General features: G+C 43.2%; 1 protein-coding gene across 1 annotated transcript in view; it reads right to left on the bottom strand.

Annotated features, from left to right (window-relative positions):
* The window catches only part of MCF2L2 (MCF.2 cell line derived transforming sequence-like 2), a gene marked incomplete at both ends in the record, with an annotated part of 135089 nt that extends 128604 nt beyond the window's left edge, over positions 1 to 6485 (bottom strand). Inside the window, one exon of the mRNA XM_082288249.1 lies at positions 6344 to 6485. Coding sequence (XP_082144375.1) covers positions 6344 to 6485 — 142 coding nt within the window. The remainder of the gene's footprint in view (positions 1 to 6343) is intronic.
* Between the last annotated feature and the right edge of the window lie 13264 nt (positions 6486 to 19749).

Below are 19749 nucleotides of genomic sequence, written 5' to 3'. Positions count from 1 at the left end.
GCTTCTCTCAGCAGAACAGTATTTTGTACTATCCAAATACTGTCCCACCAGCATACAACCTATAGAATAGGGTAACAGTGATATTTCAGCTTTTGTTACTGGGAAGCAACTGCACTGCATATTTAAGTTTACTTTAAAAAAAGATAACATTCAGGACATGATCCTCTTTGGCTATAATATACCCCAGTTTCATTGAAACAACTTGCACCATGTCAGCATCTGTCTCCACATGTTCATGTGTTCATACCTGTGGGTGTGGGCCTCCAAAAGCATGACAAGGAATGGCTCATACCCACGTGTGTCTAACTCAGAGATCATCTTCCCAGATTCTTTCACTGCAGGCCCAGAGAGGACCACGAGGTTCATTGTGTTTGACTTGTTGAACACACAAGATGTTCATGGAAATTGGATTAAACCAGCATTTTAGAAAGCTCTTTAATCTTACGTTAAAGACTTCAGGCAACTGCAAATCCACTGTTTCTGCTAGAGCTGGCCTAACACAAAGCAACAGGCTTGTGTTTCACAGCTCCCATTTTAACTCACAGCCCATTGATTTTTATTGTGGTTTTGACTTGAAAATTTAAGTTGCTCCCAATTTCATCCATTCTCTGACAGATGTCACTTCTTGAATCTAGTGGTAAAGTCAAGGGAAAATGGAACAGAGTATTCCCTTCCCTTACCGCTTCCCATCTCACCTCAGCTTTTCCCAACGCTAGCAAATTATGACCTCACTAATTAACAGTATCCCAATGTAAAAACCAGGTCTTTCCTCCTGTAGACCTCCTCAGAGGGGCCCCCAGAAGTACACTGTCTCAAGGTAGCTGCGGAGAGAAACAACGGACTCTACACAATTCAATGTGAATCAAGCAGAAGCCATTTTATTGATAACTACTGTCCCTAATATACAGTTTTTGCTTTCCCTATATGCAATCATGCATATTTATTATTGGTTAAGGCCTATTTTCACACACTACTTCATGCTTTATGATTGGCTCTTGTATGTGTGTCACATTGTCCATTGTGTATGTCACAACTGTCCTTCAGTTTGCATTTTCTTATCCTTTTCTTCCTTTTTCTCAGGATTATGCTACACTGCTTGTTCCTCATTCACATTCTCCCCTGTGCTGCTTGTTCCTTTCTCACAGCCTCCCCATGGACTCTTCCCTTGTGTACCTGCTCAAGTCCTTCTGCCTTAAGTGCTCTGGTTTTCCTATTTTATGGCTGGTTCACGATATGTCCATTTTCTAGTAAAAACATGGTTTCCACAGGTAGTGACTCAGGAGTTCAGACAAGTAGCCTAAACCGAGCAATCCCCAATTTAATGACTCACAGGCACAGGTTCTGAATATGAATTAGGCATTGACTGTGCAAAACAAAGATGCTGGGATATTCCAGTTTAGAAAAAGGTGGAAAAAAATGCTTGCTCAATAATTCTTGTCTTTTGTAAAAGCCTGGAGGATTTTTTTCCCCTTGAAAAATGGAGTTAACTAATAGGATCAGAAATCTGTGCAACAAGACACTTGGCATAGTCCAAATATTCATATATAGCTGGGCTGCTCCAACCAAGCATTTATTTATCATTCTTTTATACTTGATCGTGAGTATTTTTAGCAGATAAATTGAAGGTGGTGAAGAAGGAAAGTCCATATCTTAGAAACCTCACCGAGCAGGCTAATCCACAGCAAGATTCAGGTAATAAAGCAGCAGCACAATTTGTATAAAAAATCAATACATTAGCACAGCAGAACTGGGTCTTTAAGTGAGGCTTGAAGCAGCAGAACTGTCTGAAATTGGAGAATAAGCTCTGTGGTCATAACTGGGGTGAGAGCTCTGCACAGGCACTCTCCAACCTCCCAGCATACTCAGCACCATTTTCCCCTGACATCTTCTCCCCAGACAGTTTACACTACAATTTAGGTAATTAAAAAAAAGCTAACTGTGCTATTATATTGTGGTAATAAGTCCCACAAGTTAACAAAACATTTCCAATTATAGAAATCCGTCTATCCATGTTTAATGCTCTTCCATTTAATTGAGCTGTTTCTTGTTCTTTTATCATGGGAGAAATGGAAAAACATAGATATCCACAAGGCCTCTGCTATAACTTGCCATCTGAGAATTTGTTCTCTTGATCTTTGCAGTGCTACATCTCTCTCAGAAATCTTTTAAATGAAAATCAAGCTGTGCCTTCCTTATTTCCCTCATAATAGTCTGGACTTTTCTGATTAGGTAAACAGGGTTTTAAGCATTTCTCAACCACAGCAGAGCACGCTGCATATGAATGGGGACAGGTGAAAAGAAACACAAGCATCTAAGATAATCATCTTTTCTCAGAAAAACCTCTGTGCAAACAGAATATTTTATTTCAGCTATGTTATATGCACTGAGAGCCAGCTGAAAAAAGTTATCCCCAGTCCCCTAGGTAGCATTTTATATTAAAGAGAAGAAATACTGAATGCAAATACGGCAAGAACAATTTTGAGCAATGCACAAGGAGGCACTGTGACTGAGTCTCAAAGGATTTACAAGTACCTTCCACTTATACTGCAGACTTTGGTCTTCACATGAAATAGTCACTTTCTCCAGTAACCAGCACCTTTGTGGAAAGGTCAGTCACTTGGGAAAGGAAAGCATTTCTCATTTATTTTACTACTAAAGGTGGAGAAGCTCCAAAAAGTCCAAGAAATTTCAGCCCAAATTCATTTCAGATGGGATTTCTTTCCAGAGATACCACCGTAATTCCTTAACTGCTCCAGTACTTCAGTCCCTTTTCCTCCCTGAGCAGATGGATCTGAAGAATTGGTTTTCAACTTCAGCAGTCAGAGAGACACAGCAGGACTAAGAACAAGCTCCCTTGATTGCCAGACAGACAAAACTGCAGCATTCCTCTGTCCTACAGAGGACAAAAGCAGAAACACTGCTAGCACAACAGACAGGTCCCCATCCTACTGGCAAGGAGGCTCTTGTCTGGTTTTGCAGTAACAGCAAAATCCTGAAAAGCCTCAGTAATAAACTGCATACTCCTTAGTGTCTGCATATTCACTACCCTGATTTAAGCAGCCACCAGCCTTGAGCACAGATTAAAAACACACATTTATTCCCTTAAAAATATATAATCTGCTTGCAGCCTCAAGCTCCACAGCATGCAGAGACACAGTCACAGCCAGCACAGGATCATTCATCCATGTAAAACCCCCGTAGGTGTGTGATCCCATTGGAGGACTTGAGCATCACAACAAGGCAGGCTAATTAGGAGCATCTGGGGACAAAGGGGCCAGTTTGGCAGGAGGTGTCCTCAAGCATTAAAGATGTTCACCAGCAGTGTGGTGACATAAATAGTCAGGTCAGTGCTGAAAGGACACGTGAGCCACTGTCCAAGAATGATGTATTTCATGTCAAGAGGCTATGCTTTGCTTTCAGCTTCAGTATCTGTTTCATGAGGAACTGAGAGCACTCCAACAGGGATCAGCCCTGCACTGGAGTCCCTGGCACATCTCTGCCTGGCTTTCTGGGGGCTCCTTCCCTTTGGTTCTCATAGCCATGCTATAACCAGCACCTTGGAGCGGCAGCTCCCAGAGAGTCTCAAGGTCACATAGTGGTACTCAAAATAGCACCATTTGTACACCAGACCCCAGAGGGCCCTTCAGAACCTGCAGGCAGCTCATATAGCCTGTTGCAGGGAGCCAGGGCTGTGGAGCTCTGAGCAGGCACCATGTGGTCATAAGGAAACTGCCCTTCAGCTGGCCCCTCACAGCAGCACTTTCTTTTTGTGAGCATTCACAATTTTCATCCCTTTACCTAAACAGGAGCCTACAACCACACTTCTAACCACTCATCAGAACAAATCACATTGATTCAAAGAAAGCCTTGAAACTTGCATGATCCAGGAACTGGAATAGCTTGGCACAACACTGCTTGCTGTGGGGTACTGCTGATAAAAGGCAGGTAAGCTGCAGGCCACTGCAACCATGTGGCCTCTATTTCTGCTGTAGTTACCTGCATGCCTTCCATATCTTCTCATTATGATATTTAATACACAAAATTGCCACAGAATATTCACAGGGCTCCACAGACATGTGTGTGTGTCTTGGGGATGGACAATGTGAAAATTGCTTCATATTTTGGAGTGTTGAAATACTGAGTAAACATCAGCCAATTAACCCTTAGCAACACTCCAGCTGGATCTTTAAATTGGAGAAAGGGTACTCCCCTAAGTGATAGTAAGTCAGAACATGCCACAAGGATCCTGCATTGCCACTATGTTCAGAGGAAGTCAGCCTGAGAAGAAGGCACACATCCCTAGAGTTTGTCAATGAGTCTTTGCTTGTAGGACTAGCAAGACGGGGCAGACAGAATCCAAGTTCTCCGGGACAGATCAACTTTCTGCCTCTGTGTTTATGCAGCACAGAGAACTAAGGGAAACTGGTCTAGTCATCAAAGTAGTAATATGAAGTAGTCATAACCACATCATCAGGATCCACTTTTGATGGAGACAAGTAATTTCCACTCCCACTTTACAGATAAGAAAACACAGGCCAAAAAAAAAAACCCCACGATGAACACAAGGTCAGAGTCAGTTCAGAACAGGAGAAAAGAACCCAGGCAGAGTTGTTATGAACTCCTGTGCCACCTTGCCAGCTCCTCAGCCCCCTTCTAATATTGTCACCACACATAGAGCTGCCCCAGTGTGTTCTCACAGCTCACACAGCTCTAACACCTGCAGCCGAAGGCACCTCGTCCTCAGCAATAACTGAACTTCTGCCCCTCTGGCAGCTTCACTGGCAGAACTTAATACTAAAGTGGTGAAGATGTTTTCTGCCTCACAAAATGACAACAGGCTCAGGCTGATCTGACATGCTATCTGTTCTCTAGCAAAAAATGATTTTCCAAGGGATTTCCGCCCATAATACTACACCAGGTAGTCTCTCAGCATCAGAGGCAGAGAAGATGTTTCCCTGGGAACAGTAACCATGGCAAAGCCCTTACCAGTCTCTTCCCCTCTCTACTACAGGAAGAAAAAGAACAGCAGATGCCTGAGCTCTCCCTCCAACAGGTCCACAGGCCCACGAAGCCATAAGCAACCTGATCAAATATTCAGGAAGGAACTTCGATGAATTCTGCTGTCTTTTACTGGATACCAGACATTTCTGCCCTGCTGCACTGAACTCGGAATGCCTCAGTACAAAGAGTGCAACTGGAAACATCAGTGTTACTGAAAGGTCAGCCAAATACAACAATGCATAGGTAGGCACTGAGCCCAAAGATCAGCATGGATGGATCACTCACAGAAGCAGCGGTACAATGGACTGGCTTTGCAGTTTTCAAACCCTGACATTGTGCATTAGAGGCCCTATTAAAGAAAGCATCTGCAAGCCCCAGTTTGTAAGCAGCGGCTGCAGCCGATACCCTGCTTCTGGTCCACCTCTTTTTCTGCAGAATATTCTCGATGTACCAGATCGAATGCAGCTCTCTTTGCTGAAGAGCTAATTAAATCATAATCAACAATTCAACTTCCAAGTACAATCATATTGCATGCTTTTGGGAATCTTTTCATCATGTACTAGTGAACATGTTATAAATTTCTGGATTTGAGGTTTACTAAGTATTTATTCGAGTTAATAGGGTAAATGAAAGGGGACTGTTTTAAAAATCTTCCTCTCAATGACAAGAGAGAAAGTGTTCTATGATTCAGCAATCTTGATATGCAACTAGACAGTCAACAGCCTAGACTTCAGCTACATCACTCTACTTCAGAGTTAACATGCAGTTAGCACAAATTGCCAGGACACCAGTACCTCATACTAGCAACCCCCTGAGAATAGAATACTGCCCTGTACCTGGGCTGACTCACACAGAGCACAAAAAACTCCATTGTGCAACTTTCTGAATACAGTGAAACCAGAATCTTTACAGAGAGGAAGATATTGACCTTCTACATAGTAATTTAGGAGCACAGGGTGACAGGCTTAGCTGGGTCATGACACCCACTGCTCCAACTCTTAACATTCATTTAAAATAAGTATTTTCCATGCACAGCAAATACCTACTCCTGACATATACAGAAAACTCAGTGTCTAACACCCGAATTAAATATTTATTCAGAATGAGTCTAACATTCATTTTAACCTCTTTAGGTCAAATCACTGCAAATATCCCAGAAATATACAGCCAAGTCAAATGCTGCAGTCACACCTGAGTTAATACCCAAATCCAGCCAGTTGCCTCTACTTATCACTGACTCCTCAGAGAAAGCATTAAGAATACAATCTCTTTTTGCAAATTGCCTGGGAATGCAATGCAATTACCACTACTATGCTATTTAATTTAAAGATGCTGCACATACCTTTCTTTGCCATGCGCTCCAGTCTAAGGCATCCTCCTATAAAATCATGATAAGATTTCATTTCTCCTTCTGTTATCCGGACAGCAGTGAAAGGCAGATTCCTGGGAACCTGTTGTCCACATTTCTGACACCGAGAAGCCATTGCCACAGATCAGGAGACTCTTGTCAGGAATCTGCTCTCTGTTTGCTGGAATCCAGCCTGATTCTTCAGCCGTCAGTCCAGCCTGGTGACTTTATCCCACTTAGTTCACTCAAGGTCACCCTCGCCAGCAGGATGTTCACCATTGCAATTGGCTAAGACTTTTATAGGCTTACTGACTGTGTTTGTTTCTCCCTCCTTGCTTTCAATATCAGTTTACTTTAATCTCTCATTCAGAATGAAAGCTGTGAACCTCAGCACAGCCCATGCCCTGAATGGCTTCCTTATCATTAATTTAAAGCTGTCTTATAAGCAACAATGAAGAGAGAGGATCCCAGAAGCACATTGCAAGATCACAGAATGGCTCTTAAAGAGCATGCCAGCTATGTTCACAAAGAATTTTTCTTTGAGAAAGGGTTTTTCTTCATGATTTTTGGTCCCTTTCAGGCTTATGATTTTATGATTCTTCATCTCTGAGAATGGATTTTTTTACTTCTGCATTTCAGCTTGGATGGTGCAAGAAGACTGCTCTGCAGAGCTGCTCAACCAATTACTCACACGTCTGGCAGTGGCACTGGGAGGCTGCAACTGTACAGAAAAGCCCTCTGCTGCTGTGCACAGTCCCTGCTCATAAGATCTGATAATCGAAATGAACAGAGTAGCAAATGGAGGACAAGGGAAATATTGCTGGCAGACATGCTCTGCTAGCTGTGCAATCCCCCAACTAATTTTTTTTAAACAAAGAAGTTGGACCCATTAGTTAGACACCAAAATCAGATATTGGAAACACACATTTAGAAATCCCCCTTTGAAGGGGCTGGATATTTAAGCTGACTTTTTTTCCCTTTTAACAATTACCATAACACAAATCACTGGTTAGAGAGCCTTATGAAGAAACTAGTTCTTGGGGAACTGAGCTCAGAGAGCACTCAATCCTGATACAGTGAATTAAAAAGGAGCTTTCCCTAGGATCGGCAGGGGACTGCACAGGAGATGCACAACAGGCACAAGGCCAGCACTGGTGACAGTGCAAAGAATACAGTGAGAACCCAATGAATCAGGGGTGAGCTGCCACCCAGAGCTCAACTGCAGTGACCTGAGGACAGAACGAGTTTCCTGCAAGGATCTTACACACAGACTGAGAACCTTTGCCTTCCTCTGCCTCAGTCACTAACACCTGTTGGCACTTTACATAGTGCGAGAACATCCAGCGCTGTTCAGCTCATGGCCTGCTCAGATCACAGCTGATCCCTAGGCATGGAGTGGGAAAGCATAAGGCTAATTAATCCAAATCAGAGTGTGACCTAGAGGGGACAAAGAAGTTCAGGAGAAAAAAGCCTCCTATGGTGCCACGACTAAAATGGTGAGTAACTGGCTGGACTGCATTGAATGCCTGTAAGCTGAAATATACAGAAGTCACCTCCCCCACCTCTACTTCTTTCCCGTTCCACAAACTTGCAGCTTCTCCCCTGCCAGCTCTGCTACCTCAGCCACACAGGGAGAGCTGCTTAAGTTTCCTAACCCAGCACACACAAACTGACCATGTAGTCAAACAGCTACCAGACTTGAGAACTGAGTCTCCGATCCTCTTCTTTTGATGAAATGAAGCTATAAGGGACATTTCTACTCTTAAAGGTAAAAGATTTTACTTCCCTCACCTCCAAATTTGCTATGTGGCATGAAGTTGCTCACTTTCCTGCTGTTTACCTTTGCCAAAACCCTGCCTGCAAAGTGAGACCATTGATGTACCGAGCTGTTGAATAACTTGATTCATTAGCATCTGTAAAATATTTATTAGAGCTTCCATAGAGAAATCCCTAGGGGATAGCAATATTTTACAGATAAGGACAGCACTGGCACAGAAGGAAGAAATACTTTGTAGAAAACAGTCATGATGAGATAAGAAAACTAGAAACACAACCGTGCAGTTTTATCTTTAAACATTTCCTCCCTCTTTTCGTTCATTACAGGGGCTCAAGGTGTCCTTCCTTACATGGGCAAACATGATATACCTTGGCAAATAAACTTTCTGACAATATATTAATGTCTGACATACACAGAATAACTGCACTTCAACCTTGCACACAGAGATAAACAGTGAGGGAGAAGCCAGCATTTGTGGCAATACATTTCTGTCTGCCACCCTCCCTCATGAACGCTGTTCCCCACCAGTATCCACATGGCTTAGTAACAGGAGGATCTGTGACATGCTGTATTCCAAGGGGGAGATTTGATGCTGGACGTGGATGCAAGAAGAAATCTGCCCTAGGTGTGAGCTTTGGAAACACAGGTAGCCACACAGCACACAAAAGGGAAATGATCCAAAACAATTTCCCAGTCCTTCCCTAGGAAAGCCTGATCCATCAGAATGCTAAATACAAAACTCTGCTGCCTGGGGTACCACTGCCATCACCCAGCTCCAAACACAGAAATAAGCTGACACATTTAGCAACAAGGCACATGAGGGTTACCTCAGGGACTGAGTGCTGTGATGCAGGGGTTGGGATGGATGGACAGAAGGATCTGTTTACTCTCCTGTAAGTTTCACTGCATTTCCATTCACAAGCTGGGCTAGCTTCTCCTGACACGCATGGAAAACCTCTGACATGGGAGCACTGAGACCTGCCCTGTTTCCTACCACACAAATGACCTCTTCTGTACTGCTCTGGCTGTATCTGCACAGGAGCTGCAGTGAGGGCTGCCTTGCAGGAATTCTTTTATGTAACATGTTGCCAAACACACACTCAGTGTGGATGATGGAGAATTCACAATTTTCCTCCATTAACTAAAAGGTACCAGTCTGACTGAAAGCAAGTTACTGCTCTTTGCATGCAGAAGGTTGTAGGGCAGGGAACAGGTACAGAAAATGATAGGCATGCTTCCCTGGCTCTTCTCTGTAATAACACAGAATGGAAGGGCATTACTTTCCTGCTGCTCCAAACAACCATAACAAAATGTTTGGAAAATCTAAGGAAGAGGACATTTTCTGCTCATGAATTGCCAGCATTGCCTAGCCACATAATCTGTCAATGGTCTGTCAATGAATAAGCAAGTAAATAAATGTAAGAAAGTGTCATCAGAAATTTAAAATAAATAAATAAACCCACGACAAAAATAAAAAAACTAAGAAACCCCACCCCACAACCCATGAACCAGATACTCTTAGATGCCATTACCCAAAACAGCCTGCAGAATTGCACTAGTTCATGGTTTCATTAGAAATACCAGTTCACATTGGAACTGATGCTTGCTGGAAAGTGCTTGCTGCCATGACTGTGTGGCCAGAGGATGGCAACATATTTAAAGTCAGCTCAGTTAAATAAGATTAAGCCCCATATTTCGTCTCATGAAACAAGATGCTTCTGCATCAAAAAGCAGTGCTGTGATGGTTGGTATCACTGTTAAGCACGAAACATGCAACAAACATGTTGGATCTCGATGCTGAGCCCAAGGGAGGTAATTTCGTGTGAAGAATCAAGATTTGAGTTTGGGAACAGCATTTATCTGTCAGAGGAAGGAGGAAGAGAAGTCTTTTTCTGCTGCATGTGTAAATGAGGCAGCTAGAAAACACTGTAAAACACTTGCTGTTTGCAACTTAACCACACAGTCATTAAAGCAGTTGAGGGGAAACAGGCATCACTTTTCCATCAGAGCCTTGTAAGAACCATTAAGAAAGTTTAGTGTAGAAGAGACTGAAAAAATTACCTCTCTCATCTACCAACATTTTAAAAACAACATAAAAACCCAACAGCAAAAGATAGCTTATTTATTCACGAAGACCAGCAGCTCCCCCACCTACGTATTTAGTATTCCACAAATGTAAGAAATAAGTAATCTAAATCCAATGCCACTATAAAGACTGACACATACAGGAGCTAAGAAAATAATCTGTATTTCTTTCCTGAAACCCCAGCTTCACATTTTCCTATTTCATGATGTTTTATCTGATGTGTGAACTAATCTTTGATAGCTATGCTGAAACACATTTTCATTTTGCATATACCTCCATAACCTTCGTTCTGCCTTCCCATCACCCAGATCATGAATCTGATAAGCCACAAGGCACTTCAGCAATTTGAAGCTTTATTTTCAGAGCACTCTTGGTGCTGTTACAAGTAACATCCATTCCAGTGTTCAGCTAGGAAATAGAAACTGGTCTTTTTTATTAACTTCCATTTATTTTCTTCCAACTAATAAAAAGCAGATCAGGATTTCCTCTCCCTCCTTTTTTAATAAAGGGCTACATCCCAGGCATTGTTTTAAACCCCAAGGAGTTAAAGGAACAAGCAGAGGAAAACACATCTCTGTTCTTGAAATTCCTTGTAGCGTGCAGCACTGTTTCAATTGCAACATGCAGTTCCTACACTAGAAGGCACTAATTCCAGTGCCATATGGTTTCAGAATCTCATTACACTGATCTGCTTAAAGTGATTTCTTAACGGACGAGCAAAACATTTTTGGTCACCTTCAGCATAGGGAAACAACAATTCTGTCACTGCTGACGCACATAAACTCCCACACAAACTGCCGAAAGCAGGAGTGAGTAGAGTGAAGATCAAAGGACAACCTTAGCCAAAGAACTTTTGTTGTCATCTCAAAGCTGTGTAGACAGCACAGTTATTCAAGGACCATTATCATCATTAAAAAAAAAAACAAGGCAAAAAAAGAGAAAAAAATCCAAAGCAAATAAACAAAAATGCAGACAAAAAGAAACCCCCAAGCCAATGACATCACTGCTGGATTAGATAATGTTCTCAGGAGATCAGGAGATGAGCAGAAGCTTCACGGGCCAAGCACTGGGCACGAATTGCTGCTGCACCTGCAGGGTTTATTTTACCTGGCTCTCTTGACCTCTGCAACTAAGAGCAGATCACCAAGAACAGAAGGCATTTCTGTCCTGCTAGGCCTCTGCTTGGCAAGATAAATAAACAGATCCCAGAGCTACCAATGTGTAGCTGGCACAGGGGTAAAGAGTAGCTGGATCCAGGGTTTAGGCTTGGATGCAAAGTTATTCCAGTCTTGAGTATGAAAATGCTTATGGACCTAAGTGAGACCAAGAGCCTTTCTGAGCAATCCTACCCAAAACATAAACGGCCCTTGGCTTAAAGTCAGGGCAATAAACTGAAAGACAAGTAAATGCAAAAGAAACACATGAGAGAGACACTGGGTAACCCAGAGAAGATTGTGATCTATAAAACCAGGCATATCAGATCCCCAGTCTCCAACACTCCTAAGCTGTATCACCAGTGCAGCACCAGTGCACAGGCACAGTCTGTGTCGTGGCCCTCCAGCAGCACCGTGAGAGCTGGAAAGGACAGACTCTGGACATTAAGAGGGGAACATGTTTTCCTCCTCTCTACTCTGCCACTGACACACTGAGTCACCTCCTGATCCTAGCTATCATCCACAGCACTGCACTGGATTCACTGCGCTATTCCTCTTTCTTTCCCCCTTCACCTTTTTCTCCCTGCAAGGAACCTCTGGAGCACTTCCAGTGCAGAACAGCTGCTGGATCCATTCAGCCAAGACCACCAGGACAGCTTCTTTCCCTGAGGAGCAGCTGTGCACATTCCCTGATGGAAGCAGCATTTATTTTTTTGCTTGCAATTCATAACTTGAAGCACATAAAGGAGAACCAGAAAGAAACAGGGATAAAAATAGCATCTGTGAGCATCACAAGGGCTGTTGATACTCCAGGCTTTTGGACACATGCCAAATGTTAGCTGAACAGGAAGAAAGAGCTTCTCACATTACAAAGTACAGTAAAGGCATTTCCAATGTTTTCTTGCCATCTCTCAAAGCACTCAACATCAGTTACCACAAAGGGTAGGAGGTTGGGCTGTAGGGACTATTGATTTTTCCCTGTTCGCATGTCTGTGCACTCAGTTACTGTGCAGTCCACAAGGAAAAGGCAGGTCTTGTAGAGATTTTCCTAGACACTGTTTTGCCTGACTGGGCTCTCAGCTGGCAGATACACATCAAACACACTCCTTTAACATCCCCAGGGCAGGGCTTCTGTTCATCTAGGGAACTGAGGATAAAATCAGTCAAAGAGGAGTTACTCCCTCTGCTTTGGCAATTGTGAAGTACACCCCCATTTTTTCTCCCCAGGCCAGGACTGCTGTCAGAAATCAGAGGTCCGTCCTGAAGGACCTGCCCACACAGGCATTTCTCTGTGCTGAGCACCAGCAAATGAGAGGCTGGAACACTCTCCTCTGTGTGCATCCACAAGTGCAACCACACAGGGCAGCTGGATGCTTGCACCCCGGTAACAGGAATTTGTCCTGCTCAGTGCATAATACAATAGAGCTGTTCCTTCCTCATATCCACCCACAGCCTGAACCCCTGCACCATTTTCACCCCAGTTTACCCACCCCAGCTTTGTCACTAAGCCACCAGCTTTAACAGATTTAAGGTTCTAGAAAGACACAATCTATGGGGTGATTTCCCAAGTTACACCAAAGCCTGGTGTGAAGCAGAACAATAAAGGTATGGATAACCTGCTAGCATGTGCACCGGTGTGCACCATGTGCACTTCCTTCACCTCTCCCCGCCCACAGCTCTGCATCGAACACCAGGCACAGCAAGGCAAGACGTTGCCTCACCACACACAGCCACACCCTCAGTCCTCTCCCTCTCCCTCTCCTCTTCAGCCAGCACAATTATTGGGTTTTGTCACCATACCCAATCTTGAATATGTAAATAGGATAAATTTACAGGAAACCAAGAGTTTCAATCCTTTGTCAAAATCAGGCAAGAGCTGCTAAAATTATACAGAAAAGGGCCAGCTGGGATAGAAAAAGCATGAGCATAAAAGCCTCATTTTCTTTCATACCAAGACTAAAATTATTCATGGATCTATATTAACAGGCAGTATACCCCCACAGTAAAAAAAGACATCTGCAAGTCAGCTTCAGGTGCAGAAACAATATAGAGCTGCACCTGAGAGAACTTTTCCTACAAGAAGCAGCACAAGGATTTCTCTGCAACATTGCACTAATGCACAAACACCTTGTCAACTCCAAGTGTCCCACTAGCAGCACATGCAGCAGTCATCTGCTGGGATGTGCTGAGCGCTGTCTGCACGAGGTTAGACCTTCAGCCCACAGGAAATAAGGACAGTGCTTTGACTTCAACAGAACCATGGACTTAAATTGCCTAAAGCTGAGTGGTGGACTGTTCTGATGAGATAAGAAATTGCTCTTTAGTCTGTCAGGAAACCCCATTACAAATGCTTTCTGCTGACCAGCACAGATTAACTCAATAGAACGTATCTGAATCCAACATCCGTTTATGGACCTTAGTCCCAGTAGGCATAAGTTCACTTCATGGCATGTAGCACTAAATAATGCTTTGTACTTCTCCAGTGATTCTCAGCTCAGCACTCTGGCACCACAGAGAAATTGTTACTCCCATGAAATAGACTATTTCCTTTCTAATTGCCAATAAAAGGATACAGTTTAAGAAGAGTATTTTTGCTTAGATTTAGTTGAGTATGCATCTGAGAAATATTTGAAGAAATCTTGTGGGGGAAGAAATAATTTTACCTGAAAGTTTTGCCCCACAAGAGCCTAAAAATGGGGAGAAATGATCTAAAAGCATATATCCATACATCTCACACTGGCTTGAGAGCCCTTTGAATTGGCTTAACAATAGTTTCACCCTCTCTTTAACCACTTCTTTGCTGCTCCTTTTTAGCATAAATGCACATAATTCTACACAATATTTTCCTGTCTCTTGTTTAAATATACTTGCTTCAAGAACAGCAATCAATTGTAAAACAAACTCCAAAAAAAGCAATATTTTTAATTGCATCAGAAGCCTTATAAGAACCCACCAATGAACTTTAAAATCTCAATACAAATAATGAAGCATAAGGAAAAAATTCTTCAGCTGGGAACTGAATCCCAAGGTATTCACACAGATTGTCTAAGATCAATTGCAATTACTGCAGTAAAGTTGGAAAATGAAGAAATATCTACTAACATACTAAGAAATATCCCTTTCTTGGCTACAGCCTTAAGCATGGCACATAAAACGTTTCTCAGTGTTATTTTATAGCATTTGTAGATATCCCCATCTTTTCAACACTGAATTTAAAATAGAGTTTTGCTCATTAAAATTTTGCAGCATTATTTGTATCAGTCTAATTACTGCTATGCACACATTCAGGGTCAGCAGGTCTCACAGCGAAGGCTGCTGAACTGAGACTGCTAAGAAGGAACTAATTGGGTAAAATAAAAACAAAACACTAACAAGGAGTTTTAAAATCAGGCTCAGTGACCGATCCCAAATGTCAGCACTTGCAGTGGACACGGCAGGTATTTTAGAGCATTTGGGCTCTATTGAGGAAATATTTTGTGTTTGGCAGCAGCATGGACTCAGGGTCTTGAGTACACCAGTCAGCCTGAGCTGCCAGAGCATTCTCACCTGAGGCTCCCACCAGCACACCCTCCACCCAGTGCTTCAGCTACTGCATTTAAGAGGGTCCCTACTCCCTTCCCCTTATGCTGTGGATGATGCCATTTTCAGCTGTTTTCTCTGCTGTTCCTGACCTGCAGTTTAGACTTCTTAGATTAATCTAGACCTGATATATCATTTAAATATCTCCATCTTTGCTCAAGTATTGTAGGACAGGTCTCTGGGGGGTGAGAATGAACGTACTAATGCCAGTCTTATTTTTCTGTAAAGTATATTCCTAGGTTTTGTATTTGCTTCTTCTGTAGTGTTTAATTAAGTTATCAAAATCACAACATATTCTCACATTTACCGAAAGAGAAGCTTTTATAAGATTAGGCTTTCCTATATTTTCTACAGATTAAAATAAACAGATGTGTTTACTCCTAAATAGGAAAATGGATTTTATGTGAAACTGAAACTCTTGTTCCTAAAAAGATCACGAATAACACACGTGTAGTCAAGTGATGTCCTCCTATAGTACAACCCAGTTTGGATGAAGAGCTTAAATAGAGAACTTGAGCACCCCAATTTTCAAAGGTTCAACCCCTATCTCACAAGCTATTTATCTCCAGACACCTCGGCTCTCTCCGAATTCGTGCTGCCGGTACTTTGCACGCTGGTGCTGCTGCCGCAGGAGCCTGCGGGGCTTTGGCCGGGAGCGGAGCCCCGTTACGGCTGCCCCGGGGCCGGGAGCGGTTCCCCGCCCGCGCCCTCCAGCGGCTGCTCCGCGAGCGGAGAGCAGCTCCAAAGCCGGCAGCGCCGTCACATCCCTTCGGAAACGGGCTTGAAGGAGAGTCGCTCCTCTGCCCGACTCTGTAACATCCTGCCTTTCAGCTGATCCGAGAAGGGTCTGACCCTACCCTTGCGGGTCTGGGACAGTGGAAATTGCTGTGCCCTCTGCTGCCCTTTCCCTCCCGGCGGAGGCTGCTCTGGGACAGCTGCTGAGACCAACAAGCACACACCCCTTCTCCAGGCAGCAGCCCTGCTCCGCTATCCTGCTGGGGAAGAGAATTCAGGGGATAACTGCTTGTGTTTCATTTCTCCTTCCCATTGCTGGACTGGGAAAACCTTGCACGGTGGTGACAGCTCTGAAGGGGAGAATGGGGTAGGCAGTGTGCGGCCTGTACAGAGCTGCTGTTGCAGACATTGGAGTAGAATGGGCACAAAATATCACTGGCAAGCTCCTCTTTGCTCTGTCCAACCAGTTCTGCTCCTCACAGGGCACTTGCTGCCAGCTCTCTGCTCCCATTCAAGACAAAATGATGCACAAAGCTCTGCTGTAGAGCCAGAGTGTAATTCAACATGATCCACAATGACAATTGCACATTGCTGAAACTGCATTCTCCCCTAGCGGAAAACAAAACCAGGAAGATGGATTTTTATGAGCTATCAAGAAAAATTGCTAAAAAGTTTACTTCAAACTGAACTGTGACTTCAAAGCCAGCTGTGAAGCCTCTCCTGGTTTCCTCAATTTGCAAGTGGAAGAGATACTGGACACTGATAGCAGTACAAATATCTGAGACAGATGAAATAATGAGAATAGCTTTGAATCTCTCCTTTAAAAAAATAGAAAGTCTGCTTTCACAAAATAATCTGATCACCGTAACAAGAATTAATCAGGTTTTCCCAGCAACCTTCCTGCACCAACAACTGGCATGTAATTGCTAGGAGCTCTCTGATCAGTTATGCACCTGCTTACAGCTCAGGGTCATGCTAAGGCCACAGCTATTTCAGTTTGAAATAACCTTTTCTCTGGATATTGCAAGATCAATAGTATGGCTCCTATGTATGTCATCAGCTTTGGCTTTTATGCTGCAAACACCAATATTGATCCCTTCAAAAATTAAGCCTTGGTTTCAGAGACCTCTGAACCACAGTGTAATGGGTAACAGTGAACTTCAGACTCAAAGGGGGGAAATATTTATAGTCATGCTTTGTTAGGTGAAGGATTATTGATTGATAACAAGAAGCAAACTCTCCTGATAGTAATTCTAGCCACAGCAACTCTGTGAGAATATGAAATCCATACCAGAAAAAAATGCATTTGAAGTGTTAAAGTTGTAACATATATGATTAACAGGCAGCATTTTCAAACTTCTCACATCCAAATCATCTCATTTCTACTTATCATTGCTACTAGAGCTGCATGTGTTTGCTGCAGCTCTTTCCTTGACGCCCGTCTGTCAGCATGTGCACATCCTTGGAAAGTTATAATTAAACTGGAGATACTGCAGTAATAATAAATGGAGATGCCAGTAACTGTGGGCTAATTCCCTACCTATGTATAACTAAAATTCTTATAGGTCTTGGAATTTAAAGGCAAAACTCACTCTCCTAAAATACTGAAAGACACCCTCTCTGGTTTCAGATTTTGTTCATCTCTTCACATTGAACCTGAAGTGGTTCTCCAGTGTAAGATGTGAGTAACTCCTACAAAATCTCTGGAGCTCAAGGCATGTATGAGAAGAGTCAGATCCTATCAGCAGCTGTTGCCAGGCAGCCCACAATGCTGTACATCAGCATTGTTTGTCTTGTATTTATGTCTTGGAACTGCAGATAACTGCTCTTGTATTTGAGGCCAGCTGCAGACAATTCATTGCCCAAGGGAAACTGGAAATCACACAGCTCCCGGTCATGCAGAGGAAGCAAGAGCTAAATGGTTTGCAGCCCCTCATATCTCGTTGCCCTGGGCAACAGTCTGCACTGTGGAAGTGGCAGATCCATCCTTCCTCATACAAATTCTGTAGCATATGGTGTTAATATATGGACTGATACTATGACAGCCCCACTGTAGTACTATTGGGGTGCTCACGCATTAGGTGATATGGGTGGGTGCATAAACAGTCTCTGGATAAGAGCTGCTGGTTTCCATCCAAGATCTTTGAGACACAGATGGAGGTAACTGGAAGCACAGAGATTACAAGTTGCACTCAGGGATGTGGGGAATCTGACTCCAGATCCTCTCAGCCTGGCTTTCCTTGAGCTCTGACAAACTAACTCAAGATCCCCACATGAACCCAGGACAATAGTGACAATAGGTGCTAACTCTGTGCTGCCTCTTATACCTACTTGCAGCAGGGGCTACAGCTGGGTCAGCTACAGCTGAATGCACTCAGACAAAAATATCTGGTCCTGTGGAGTGCTGAGAACCAGCAGTTCCCCATTTATTCACACAGAAATAAAGAGCTCTTTGCACCTTTCTGGATCAGAGCCACCTTGTTGTAATATTGATGACAGATCATTTCCCATCACCTCTTTGCAATGTTTCAAAGGATTTTGGCTTCTGCAGAAATTTAACCTTTACTCCCATGCTTGAGTAATCCAGGTCAGGAATCACTGACTTTTAAAATCAAAATAACATTGAACTAACGTTCCAAAAAGGACCTTTGTGTCTCTGTTTAAACTTCCATAGAGTCAGCTGTGCATTCACTGTAATCATCCTGCACTTACTGCAACTGAGTCCTCAGAGAACTTCATCTGTGTTGCATTCATGTACCTCTGGAATCAGGGAAGCTCTGCAGATACAAGAGAGGACTGGGCTGGCTGCCTTGAAGGGCCAAACAAACCCCTGTGTGCTCAGAGTAGGAGAGCTACTACGAGATGGTAGTACCTTATACTGGAGTCAAACCATGGGCACAATCCACCTTTGAGAGACAGAGTAATGATACTGAAATGAGCAGCAGTCTCCATGAAGGCATGGACACTCAGTGCTTTAGCTGTGCTTGTTTAGCTCCTGACTGCCTGAAAAATTCAGGACTCAAATGTCATGACAGCAGTGATTTTGGAACAATGCATTTTCAAGAACACTCCAAATACAATGCACAGCAGGTGCAAAGCCAGTTTTGAGCTGCTGTGTATGTGCGTGTGCTGTTCTGGCAAACAAAACAGACAGCCATTTCATGACAGAATGGATTATTGATCCTGGTAGCCTGTCTTCCCTTTGGCCACTTTTTGGGGGATGTTGTACTGTACTGTCAAGTCCCTGCAATGGCTAGAAAAGATGGAGACATAACACGGCAGCTTTGTAAACTAAATCCTAGGGACCATGGAAATTTATGATTGTCTGTCTCAGTTCAGGGCTTTATTCCCTACTACACTGCAGGAAATATTATAATAGAAAACAGGATGAATGCAGAATTATATTCAGAATAATTCATTAATGCAGAATTATTTGCAGGTGTCTGCTGAAAAGATACCAACCTTCTGCAATGTTGCACTGCAAAAGATGAGGTAGGTGCATATAAATGTAATGTCTTTCACCCTTGAATGAATGCTTAAGACTTTTCCAGCCTGAATTCTCATGCTGGACATGGCTCTCTTCCAGTACATGAGCTCAATCATTCCTCAGAGGCAGTTATGCTTTTGGACTCACAGATGTTATCTAAGTTGTGCTTACATGACAGTGGAGCTTGAAGATACTGAGATCTCAACCCAGTTGTCCCCTACACATCTGTCCCCACGCCAAAGTGGAGCCTGCTGTCCTTTGTTCCACTAAACTCGAGAGCTTTTTACAGTGTTCCTGCTCCCTAAGCAGTACCTCCCTCCATGCCATGACTTACAGATCACTTAAGGTATTTACAGCTGATGTTTTTCCATCTATGCATGTAAGAGTTGGCTGTTTCTTCACCCTGTCTCCCTCCTGTTCCTTGGTTTCGATTCTGGCAGTGTCTGCTGCACTGATTAGTGTGAGTCACAGATTAGCAATGATCCATGTGCCATGTTATCCCTTTCACATCATTCTCCAGCATTTTCTCATGTGAGCAGGATCAGGCAGCTTTGTAGAGAACTTAGATTTCTCCCAGTCATT

Source organism: Coloeus monedula, assembly GCF_965178545.1.
Source record: "Coloeus monedula genome assembly, chromosome: 10".
Lineage (NCBI taxonomy): Eukaryota > Metazoa > Chordata > Aves > Passeriformes > Corvidae > Coloeus > Coloeus monedula.
This window is presented reverse-complemented; position numbering and strand designations above follow the sequence as displayed.